General features: G+C 41.6%; 1 protein-coding gene across 5 annotated transcripts in view; it reads right to left on the bottom strand.

Annotated features, from left to right (window-relative positions):
• Nucleotides 1-2,325: 2,325 nt before the first annotated feature.
• Nucleotides 2,326-12,487, bottom strand: part of ICA1 (islet cell autoantigen 1) — a 1,066,176-nt gene continuing 1,056,014 nt past the window's right edge. For all 5 annotated transcript variants that reach the window (XM_069648515.1, XM_069648518.1, XM_069648517.1 and 2 more), the window contains one exon: nt 2,326-3,117. In XM_069648515.1, coding sequence (XP_069504616.1) covers nt 2,996-3,117 — 122 coding nt within the window. In that variant the 3' untranslated portion in view covers nt 2,326-2,995. The remainder of the gene's footprint in view (nt 3,118-12,487) is intronic.

The following is a 12,487-nucleotide window of genomic DNA, read 5'->3' as shown; positions in this document are numbered from 1 at the left end:
ATTTTTCTATGGGAGCATTCTCAAGTCCGTAGTACTCGCGAGCGCGTACAGTGAACATTTGGAAGCGCGCGATTAGAAAAAAGGACCTAAAGACGTCGTTTTGCGTCGCAGCCATTTTAAAAAATATTTTTTCTTCAACACAAGCGCGTATCGACACGAGAGAACTTCGAAGGTGTATTACAGACTCAAAGAAGTTAAGAAGGCTATTTCTTCTGATTTAATTCTTCATTTGCACATAATCTCATCTTTATCAAAGATAGTACAAGGTATAGTTTTTTGTTTATTTTCTTAAGTAAGTTCTAAAGAATTATATATATATATAAATAGGTATAGAGATTTAGTTATTTTTTATATTTATCCTTAAGGACATTTTCGAGAGTGAAGAAGAAGAAAATATTTATATATAAAGAAGCAATGACCAGAGTCAAGTCACAGCAGATTACATACAATTAATCATCAATCTCGAAAGAAAGTAAATAGCCTATCAGCAATCAGAGCTTAGGCTACAGGTATTTTAAATTTATTAATCACATGAGTAGTTTTGAGTTTTGAACTAGAAGAAGGTGTTCTAAAACTGCATTTTATTTTAGGAACACTACTGAAAAGACTAATACCAGATCTTTCCTACGAAGACAGACAGAAGTGCCAGCAGTAGGAGTTCCAGAGAGTTCCAGACTTGTTGTCTCTTATCTCTCAATCCACTTCCCCTTTCCCCTTGGGTTTGTCTGTCCGGTAGTTTTATAGTTACAGAATTGTGGGACAGACAGGCTTAGGGGGTTTAGAGGACCAGCTTCACTCCTGCAGGATTCTTCAGCATCAGGCTTGACACCAGGTGAGATTGTACCAGTCCTCTGGTCTACCCCCTGTGCTCCTCCTGATCCCGTCGCACCACCTGGTTACGGTCATCCCAGACAAGGAAATTCACTGCTGATCGCAATAAAGAAAAAGATCTTTACAACTAATATTAAATTGGACTGAGAAAAATGTCTAAAGAAACATTTTAGGGAAAGACCTAATGAAAACCCTGCGACAATGGTGGCAACATTGAAATGAAGAGCCCGCCTAGAGGCGTTTGGGCAAGCAGTCAACATTTTTCTAAACAAATTTGCTACACAATGGTACAGATAAACAAGGTCGCATTCTGAGAAGAATCAACATTTCATTCTCTCAAAAGGAGTTGTCAGATGTGGTTTCACACAGTCAGAACTATTTTTAAAATAAAAACATGGGTAAAATAGATAAATACAAGTATCCCATATTCCAGAGCACAAAGAAAAACAAACATCACAGATTTGGATACAACGTAGTTGAGTGTGAACGTATTCTACATGCCATACAGGGTGGGCCTAAGGCAATCCCTGTTTTAATACAACTACAACTGCATGTCTTTCATGTTAACAAATGCTTTATGAAACTAATACAATACCTACATTGCATGATGCAGCTCTGATGTGTGAATATTTGAGACACGTTTTCACTGATAGGAAAGGCCCCATCATTCCACGCCGATTTTAGACCCGTCCCGTACCGAGTACAATGTGAAGTGCTTATTCTGATAAAAGCAGACAGGTTGTCCAAAGTTATTCTCTCAGGCAAAGTACGCTATAGTAAATATTTTGTTATTCAGCATTTGAATTAACACATTCTATTATCGATTATGTCCTTTTTCCCATTAAATGAATCATTTGATTTTAAACAAATGCCGGATAACAGTTTCATGGTGGATAATCAAATGTCCAGATAGTAGAGTGATGGTTAAACAGAACAGAAAAAGCCAGCATACTTTGTTAATCAGCCCTAATAAAGCTTTTAGTGTAAAAGGAAATCGTAAATAAGCACAGAGTTGCAATTTTAGCACAGACATACTTGTCTATTTCAGCTGACTTGTATCTCATAACAATATTCTAGAAAAAAGTTATTGATTTTCGGGAAAATCCAAAAGAAAAAAAATCTTACTGGGAAAAGGGAGTAGTTTCAAAGTCCAAAGCAATCTGAAGTAAAAATGTAACTGACCAAAAACGGGTAAACTGACTGCTGATGATAGGGTGTATGAAGGCAAAAATCAATGAAGCAAACACTTAAGGCCATTTGCTCTTTTTCTGAGCAGATGTCAAACATTTTACAATTGGTTGGATATGTGCATGCGTTCACGTCAGCTAATAAACATTAAAATAAAGCAAATTGAGCTGGTTTAAATTATTGTGGATCGATCCATCAGTAAGAGTAAATAATTCACAATTAATAGGGTGGGAGTCAATGAACAATTAAGAAATACAGAGCACATTTTCAAATAACTGTGCAGGATACTCAAGATAAAGGCAAAAGTGTGTCAAAATATTTTATTAAAGAAAAGCAGGGCATCATGAGAAAACAAATACATGCTTTAGGAATAATGTACATGAGTTCTGACAGGGGAGAATCTTAAATATGAGGTACATGTCAAGAATAGGTTCAGAAATGTTGTTAATCAGAAGTTGTATGGATACAATCCTGTTTTTTGTTTAGTGCAGTTCAGGTTAGCTCATGGTGACAGCACAGGATGTGCAACTGAGCACCTTCAATATAAACCACAGCATAGGTTTATCACCACGTTTCCACAGATGCAGTCACATGTGAGTCACTTCGTCAATCGTTACGCCCAGTCCCTGTAAATTCGTGATTGGAAAATTGCAGTATTATAAAAAAATAGGTTCACGATTTTCTTTTGTAGTCTGATCAGCTCTGTAACACATCATATGTAACACTACTTCAGCACTTCTATTCATCAATCTACATTAGTGCTCAACTTTTTCATTTGTCCATTTAGAAAAGGCCACACATTTATACAAGAATGCATATATTTCTAAGGTAAAATGGCTTCACCCTACAGTTTTAATGTAATGGCACAGACCTTCAAATTCCAAAAAGGCATAATTAGAGATTCCAACAAATATAAAAAAAATAGTGTGGTACGTGGGTAAAGGATTTTCTGTTAGTAGAGGCAGTAGAGAAAGATTCATGCATTGAGCATTTCATGTTCTTTGTCAGTTTTTCCAACAGCATCAGGGTTGGATAACGGATCCAGGTCAGCAAAGAGATTAAACCATGGAGTCAAATCTTTGGGATTTTTAGCTGCTTCTGAAAAGAATAAATGAGAAATGTTAATTGCTTGTCTGCATACTATGTTCTGAAAACAATCTTAGGCCAACACTAAGCAGTAAACTTCTTGAAGTAACCAAACTAGTTTTTAAAACACAGCGAATATGCATGGTTATACGATTATTACTTCGAAATAGCATGATGTAGCCTAAAAAATGAGCGCCATCAAAAAATATAATGGGAGGTATTCTGGTGATAACTCTGGCTCCGCAATACATATCCTACTTGTGCAACAGATCATAAACATGGGGGCTTTACTGGTTCCATAGCAGAATGCGTGCTGGTAGGAGGGCTTTAAACAAATAACAGATTTAGAGATCCAGATTTCCAACAAATTGAGACATTTTACTCTTCTATAGCTGAGTCCCGCAGATTCCTAACTCCCGGGGACCAGAATTTCAAGCATATGCAGGTTTTATGTATGGTTCGAGCACAACAGGTCAAATCTAGCTTCAGGTCCAAAGGTTCCAAAAGGAGCTTGGTAAAACGCAGCAAAACAAAGAACAGTGGAAAAAGTGAGGAATAACAAGGGGGAAAACATGGCATTTTAAAAAGTCAAAAATTATTAGGTGAACGACCAAAGGTACTTAGGGTTATAATCTCATACCTACTTCAAAGGGAACTACTCGACAAGATGCTGAACTTGGGCCGCAATGGCCAATCTGCATTCCGCAGGCCACTAACCTTTCGCTAGAATTTGCTTTTGTCCTTGGGGCCAGCTCTCCCTGCTTCCCTCTGCCTTTCCTGGCATTTTTTGTCTTGGTATGGTGCCTTAGAAGTGATTTGTGTGTGATTTCCAATCCTTTTTTTGGCATGGTTAGTGACTTCTTGATGGGGTTATCTGTATTTTTCCTTTGATTTCCAATCAGTTTATTGAGCTGGTTTGCATCGAGTGTGCCCTACCTTTGTGTTGAAGTTCTTTGTTTCTGGCTTTTTTCCTTTCCAGATCCAACCCCCGAGAAATTGGCGGAGGCAGTCCGGTGTCTCTTTGCTTTTGTCCTGGCTGCCATCTCTCCCTGCTTTTCTCTGCCTTTCCTGGCTGTAATCTATTGCCATCCTGCACAAGAACCACTTGCTAAGGAGTCTTAGGGCCTGGTTGGTGCTTTATGCAGGGATTTGTGTTTTACTTTGATTTCGGGTCCTGCTGCATCCTGAGGTGAGTGCCCCTCTACATGCGCCTCATCCTTCATAGTATTCTTTAATTTGCTTTCCTGTCCCAATCTTCTGAACCTCGCTGAAATTGTCACCCTCTCGGACCCTTCCTGTCTCATCATCCCTCCCTCTTCCTTCCTCGTCGGCTGGTGATTGGTGTTTTTCTCCAGGAAGCTGTCCTACCCAGGGCAGCAAGGAAAAGGGCAGCTCTCATTCCCGGTTTGCCCCTGTTCGCCCATGAACGCCTGACAAAGCACCCTACAGCAACAACTACGGTAAGATGGAATGTGCGGAGAGCACAGTCCTTACTGTGCTCAATTAAAACACTGCCACTTCTTCATTGCTACCTTCAAATCAGAACATTGTATAGATTACCTGCTGCACTCCTTAGATAGCCTGGCAGATGTATTTCGGTGGGCAGACGTGTTGCACTTAAGACATTTTGATGCCAAGCAGTGGGTCACACATATTTGCGGGACAAGAAATGTGTTACACTTCGATGTATCTTGGGGGTAGGCAACGTATTGCATTTAGATGGATTTTGCGGGTAGGCAGCGTTTTGCACTGAGATGGATTTTGTTGGTAAGTAACTTACTGTAATAAGAACAGTGGAGCGTAGAGTGGTTTGTAGATCCTCAACACACCCACACCTACATCAGCCGGAGGAAAGATGTCAGAATGACCACCTTCGTCTTTGTAGCCATGAACTGGACGTGGTATCAACACTTCCGGTATGTGTTTCCTAATGTGCAAGACTAGGTCGCCATCTTGAAGGCAGCCACCACGCCGGTCTTGGAGGACCCTGTGATCACGGCACCGTGGAGAAGCCGGTATGTGCCTTTTAGTGAAAAGATCTTTGAACGTATTTTCTACTTGCTCTTTTGATAATTCAAGAAGTTTGAAGACTTAAATATTCTCTCTGGAAAACATTTGCTCTTGACAAAGGGCTGAACTCGAAACACATTGAGCTGACTTTACATGTGTATTTTATTAATAAAAAGTATTGATACTTTGTTACTCGTATTCCTAATCAATTTCATGTAATAATAATTGAAATGTACTGATTAATTAAGTTTTGACTGACTTTGATCAGTATCAATGATGTGCAGGGGACGGGAGTGTCCACTACTTTAGGACACTATACTTTTCTTTAGCCAAGCATTAAAGAGAACAGGATAGGCATGAGTAACTTTACAAGACAATCCTGGTGGACAGTGGATCCTATGTCACACTTTGGATTTCCCCAAAAAGAGGGTCCCTGTATTCTTTTCTGAACTCTATGAGCTATCTAATTCTAGTATGCTGGGGCATAGCACTGCTTCCTAGTCTTCCCCCCTGTGAAGACTAGGAAGCAGTGCTTTCTAGCATTGCGATTGCTGGCTCAAGGAGGAGCATGTGCCATCAGAGGTGGTATCTTTAGTAGCAAGATAGGCAGGGGTTCAGGTGGTGGTTGCTTTGTATGTGATGCAGGCAATTTCTAAGAGAATCCAGGCAGGGAGAGGTCGCCAGTCTAGTTCATGCAAAAGGAGGATTATGTTGTTGAATTTCTTGGATCCTGTTATGAAGTATGGCACAGCGTTAAGGACCATTTTGAGGGGGTTAAGTTTACAGCAGGGAACCCAGTGAGGAGGAGGTTTTGCCCATCGATGTGTGCAAACATGAGGCTTCCAGAAGTCTTGCGGTGGGAGGAAGGGCTTAATCTTGCACAGCAGTGAGCCAATACCAAAGCTATCTGAGCAGTTTTGTTAAAATGCTGCTGGAAGGAGATGTTACTGTCTATGATGAACCACATGGATTTGGCAAAGGGGACGAGTTGGAGTAAACCCATTCAAGTGGATGTCATTCAGATGACAGAGGAGACCAAAATCTGTTTTGGTTGGGCAGAGCTTTAGGTATGCACTTTTCACCCATATTTGAATGGTGGCAAGACATTTCCTCATGCTTTTGGTGTCATGGGAGCAGCTCATTCAGAGGCACAGATGTGCACTGTACGCATTTTGGTGTAGAGATTGTGGGATCGACTAGGAGTGAACCTAACTGTACAGGGTGAAAATCACTGGGGTGTGTAATGAGCACTGTGGAAAACTGTAGGTAAATGCGTGGAAGTCCCCTTTGCACATGATCTGGAGAGCATTGTAAATCGGATGTATACTAATTGACCTCGGGAGAATTTACCATTAGGACATATATATGCGGAGGGAAACCCCCCCACAAATCCCCAATCCAAAAAAAACCACAACCCCCCACCCAATCCCATTATATTATTTATAATCCAAAACCAACCCAATACATATATAAAATCACTAAAATAATATAAAGGTCAATTGTGCAGAAGGTCAATTAGGACCACTATAATTAGGTCAATTAGGACAAAAGGTCACTTTTAAAAGGTCAATTTGGGAAATACTTTGTAAATCATCTCGATCAGTATATGTTTCTGTTCAGCATTTGGTACGGAACCCAGATTGTTAATCCTGGAGCAGGCCATCGTGGATAATCTGCTCATGCTATTGTCTTCTCAATTTTACCAATAAATAGCAGGCTTGTTATTGGCCAGTAGTTGGCAAGGTCCTCTGGCACAGGATGTGTTTTTAAAGGAGTGGGTGGATCAGTCCTGTTCTAAGCAGCTTGGGAAGATGTCCAGACTTTGCGAGGCATTAACTTGGAGTAGAGCAGTGCATGTGCGTCCTGTAATCTTTTTAGGTTGGGGCTATTAGGTGGCACTTTAGCGTCACCTACAAGCTGAAACTATTGCATTGGAGTACAGGTTAGCGAGCAATGGCATATCATGAGGGGGACACAGCTTGTGGGTGCTTGGCTATTTAACCACCCATTGATGGTCCATGGCCATGCTTATTCATATGACCATGCCCACCCACTACCTTCTTCCCGCTATAACCATGTCCTCCTGGGATCTCTGCACTCCCTCTGTCAAGCAATAACAACAAACTTTAACCACACAGTGTTTGTTCTAAGCAGTCTGCTGAGAGTTGCTAACTTAATTGCAGTCGTACAATACTTCTGGTGCAATAAAAATGCTTTAACCAAGCATGCCTTCAGTCAATTGATTTATATTTCTTCCATGGACTGAAGTCCTGTTAGAAACAAGCAACAACAAAGGCAACAGTTTTGGCTTGAGGTATTAGATAACCATTTGCCAGGTACTGACATCATATGCTCAAGTAATCACTCAATTTTCCAACTATTGAGATCTTAAGGCTAGGTAGTAACATATCAGTGCCTATCCCATGCCTATCCAAAAGTCCAAACTGTTGGCTTTGCCAATGCTGGTTTAATATAGCAGAAGGTAGGATGTCATCACTGTAAGAGGTTGGCTTTAGTGAGGCAAGAGCTTCAGGGAGAGCCTTTGGAGAGGGGTGGCAGTCCAGGGTTGGAATAAGGGGGCATGGGGGGAGGGAGGGGTGTGCTTGTTTTCCACAGTGATTTATATGCATCAATGCGTTGTATATTTTAGCGATAAAGAAATTGATGGAGTTCCATTCCACAAGGGACTCTGGTATTTCTGGGTCTTGTAGGGGGTTTAGTGGTGTTTAACAGCAGTAGAGCGGCTAATGCAATCATTGTGGTGTAGAATTACTTTGGCTCTGATGAGAATCGCCCAATAAATTGCATGTAGTGCCTGAAGGGCGAGGGGGCCCCATGCCGGCCAAATTTATGGCAGCATTGTTTCATGTGCTCAGATAGTGGTGTTTGTTGTCAGATAGCTCATCGGTCGACCAGAGGGTGGAAGGATTGGCTCTGGTTTAAGTACATCATGGTACCTCGAAGTCGGGGAACGCGCAACCCTGCCTTTTCAAGTAAGAATACATCTATTAGCGAGTAGTGGCACCAAAGCTCACCCATTACTCATTCTAGTGGGACCTGCGGTTTCCTCCAATTTGCCAATTATCTTGAAGCAAAAGGAAAACATTGCAAACCACTCCTTAAACATTTGCAGAAAAGGGGCGCTGAAGTGATTATATCAAGGGCAGGTCACACTTTATCCTGCATCAAATATGTTGAGGCAGGCTGAAATAAGATATGCAGTTAAGAAGGATTTAGACCAGATAAAATATGCTTTTGCAAAGAATTTTAATCCAGCAAGTAGATCATCAAAAGTCCCCAAACAGAAAATAAACATAACTAAAATAAAAAAGTCATTAGACATGTCCTGAATTCAGTTTCCTTATAGCCCCCGCCGACACGTGTTTCAACCCAATCTGTCTTTGTCAATGCAAAGAATGGCCTGAAAATATCTACAATTCTCAAACATTGCATCCCTAAAAGCACATTAAATAACACATCCAAATGAAAGCATGTAAATCCAAAACAAGTTCCATCATGACATGTATAAACAATATATTGGCATGTCTCAGAATAGATCATATGATAAGGATCCAGAGAGACATCAAAGACACAAACAAAAAATCATAACTCAGAAAAAAAAAATGTATGCATCAATTGTACATGCAAGTTTGAAAGCATAGTATACCCTATGTAATGGTATATTAATGATTTTAAAACATGTTTCCCACAGTCTTAGATGCAAGCACTTGGATATCATCATATCCAAAATCCCAATGGGTGAAACCACATGTCTACACTGCTAGGTGTTCAAGATAACCTATTGCATACAGTGTGCAAAGGGTAGAATTAACATATTTAGGTGGTCAAAAGGTGCCACAATACACTTTTTACCTAAAATCCACAAAAATATGAGAGACTCCCAGAAGAGCCCCCGTAATTAGTGGCATAAGGGCCACAGAAGTGCTTTCTGAATATATTGACACCACTAGCAAGGAACAGGCTCATATATTACCATATTACATCAGGGATTCGACTCGGATATTACAAATTCTTGAGGGATTTGAATGACGATCAGAATTCATGCTGGCAGCGTTAATTCACTTTACAAGTCAATTGAACATTCATTAGCTATTTAATCGATACATTTTACATTTAAGGATTTCTCTGCCTCTGAAAGCAATCATATGTCAATGATTAAAGAATTTCTCAGATTCACTTAGGTAAACAATAACATTTTATTCAACAATTATTATTATCTCCAGAGTAAAGAATTAGCAATGGGGGCTAAAATATGCCCGCTTGTTAGCAAACTTCTTCATGGGGGAGCATGCATGTGCAGAATGTCAATATCCACAGGCACAACATCCACCTGTGGAAACGTTTCATAGATGATGTGTTCTTAATTTGGGAAGGCACTAAGGACAATGTTCAAGGATTTATAGATTACCTGAATAACAGATTTGGGATTGTGTTTACAGGTAGCATTGATTATACAACTATAAGGACTTTTTGATCTCAAAATATATGTAGCCAATGGGAAATTGGAGACAAGAACTTTTAGAAAGCCAACAGAGGTGAGAGATTAACTATTGACAACAGCCCTGTGGGGGGTGTTGTTCACAGGGCACAAAGAAACTGTAGAGGAGACGGTCTATAAAAAGTAATGCAAGTTACTCTGTTTTGTGAACAAGGATATTTGAGGGGATGTGTTCCAAAGGCACATGGTAAAAATCCAATCAGAATAGCTAGAATTCTCTATGGTCTGTACGTCAGAAGCGGCCAGTTCTGAGCTCTGTGTACATGGGCTCTTGGAACGTGGTGCGGCTTGATGTGTGCTACAGGCCCTTTCCTCGAATAGCGTGAGGGCTGCGAGCGTGGTTGCCAGCACCCGTAGCTGCCCGAGGAACTAACTAGAGAGGCGCGACCTCAGACGCATATGGTCTGCCTTGCCCTGCCTCACCCTTCCACGGCATTAAGTGTGATCACTGCCGCAACCTGAGAGGACAAATAATCAGGTAATCTGGCAGTCGGCAGCTAGCAGCCAGTGGCCAAAGCATCCAGGTGGATACGCTTGGAGTTTCTTGGAGCATGGTAAGAGGGAAAATAGAGGATTGCAGTGAGAACGGGTGGCAACGGGGGCCTTTTCGTTTACCTTCTTTCTGTGCCCCCCTTATCCCACCCATCCCCACATTACAAAGTGATTAATGATTTGGCAAACTTGCCCCACACAAGTATTCATCCCTCCCCATTTGTTTGCCTAGGGTGTCATATGTACCACGGTGGTGAATCCCCTCGCGCCCATTGATGTAACACTAAGGCAGATAGTACCAACCCAGGCAGAATAGTGGTAGACCGCATTGTTTCAGGACTACCACTTTTTGCCTACCATCACAGCTGTGAACACATTTGAGCCTACGAATACAACAAAATTTGATCTATTACAATAAGTCGTCCGAGACACACTGGGTGTGAAGTAGATCCAGACACTTAGCCTACTATTTAGCAAGCTGGTAATGACGCAGGGGAAGGGTTTTGCACAGACCAAATACAACCTGCGAAAACTCAGGAAACAACCCAACAAGGCGAGCTCCGACTCGGCTCCTCCGGTGAACAATATGAGGTTAATAAAGGAACTTAAGAACCCCATTTCCACGGATCAAGCCATGATCACAGAGTTCTTCCCTCCGAACCCTTTGATTCCTCAATTGGATATTACCTCCACCAGTATCGAAGAGATCGCTGCTCCAGGACCCTGTCCCAGCGGATTAATGAGCTCGACCAACTACGAGGACATCAACAACAATTCCCTATTAGAGTTATGTTTAAATATCCAAAAGGGAATGTTGTCACAAATACCATTGCCAGTAGAAAGTTGCACTCCGCCTCAGGCTGAAAACCTCTCAGGTGGAGTGACAGTTACCGAATCCGTCGGGGAGTTTCGGCGGTCTATCTGCTTCACCCAATCTGGTCTTGACCTCAATGGAAGACGGACCAGAGAAAGAAGTAGAGGAGTCAGACTGTCCTGTACCTATGGGAAATGAGATTGCGGATTTACAGTCTTCAGTGGAATCTATACAATTTCCCCTCAAGATTCTGCTGCAAATGTCAGGAAGAATTTTGGCCAATACCATTACTTTCACTACGTCCCTGGACCAGCTGGGAAACGAACGTGAAGAGGGCGACGAAAATCTCTCTGAAGCCATCCAAATTGCAGAGGACAACAACGATCAGCAAAATAACGAGAATTCTGCAGATCCTGAACAAAGTCCTCCAGTTTACTTCTCCCGGAAACAGCGCCGACTGGCAAAGAAAGCATTAAAGAACACCAAAACTAGCACTCAGCCAGCATCGGAGCCAGACGTATCATCCCCTATAATGCAGTCCAAAAAAAGCTAGGAAAAGAGCGGCTAAAGCAAGGAAATAGAAACCTCTGGCTAAGGGCCACTTAACCAGCTGGCTGCTAAAGGAGCAAGAGAAGTTGGCCGATTTGGTTGAAGATGACGAATTGTTGGACATTCTTGACCACAGTGAAGATGAAAGGGGGCCTCTAACGCCTGCTATATCAGTAAAATCGTCAGATATAGGCAACAAACCGATGAGGGCAACACCAATATTGCTTGAAGATTTTAAAGAGCCGACAATTGTGTGTGCCTTATAAAGAATCTATATCAAAGTGGCAAAAACAAATGGCTGGCTCGATCCAAACTATTGGTGAGGTTTAATTCGGTTCCACAACTTCGTGTCCTCACATCTGATGATTTCTTATTCATTGAGCCACTGAAGGGTCCCAACCCGAATGTTTCTGGTCTACACTGCAAATTTTCATCAACAGCTAAGATCATCAGAAAATATAAAGACGATCTGAGGTTAGTAGACATCGACATTGATGTCGATCTGAACGAGGCCGATCCTAATGCAGCACCAGAGGAATTAACAACACCACTTAAGCCCTTCGTATCCTCTTCTTCTATGGAAGGGAAACGATTGGACATTGCTGAATTACAGCAAACTATGGTTGTTAGACTCTCTTCCGGGTGTGGTAGCCAACAATTGAGATTTTACCATCCTCCCCTAGAATTGCAGAGATTTTTCCCACTTGCTGAGCGCGTAGGGGTCGGCCAAAGTTTTGGCCAACCGTAGTTGCTTTTGTCTGCAAGAAACTTGGGCGATTGACTATTTGGTATTTGATGGTTATCTGGTGCATCAAGCTTTTGCAACAAGAGGAGAAAAAGGTCGCCCCTCGGGTAGTCTACTTATTGGGGTTATTAATTCATTGGCCTCCAGACGAGTCAACTGTAACCAGGAAAACAACATTATGGCAGTGGAAGTGGATCTGGGACGTGAGCTTAGACCAGAAAGATTCCTCCTTGTAAATTTGTACAATCCTCCT

The sequence above is a fragment of the Ambystoma mexicanum genome, chromosome 2q (assembly GCF_040938575.1).
Source record: "Ambystoma mexicanum isolate Mex_15411 chromosome 2q, UKY_AmexF1_1, whole genome shotgun sequence".
NCBI classification, from domain to species: domain Eukaryota; kingdom Metazoa; phylum Chordata; class Amphibia; order Caudata; family Ambystomatidae; genus Ambystoma; species Ambystoma mexicanum.
This window is presented reverse-complemented; position numbering and strand designations above follow the sequence as displayed.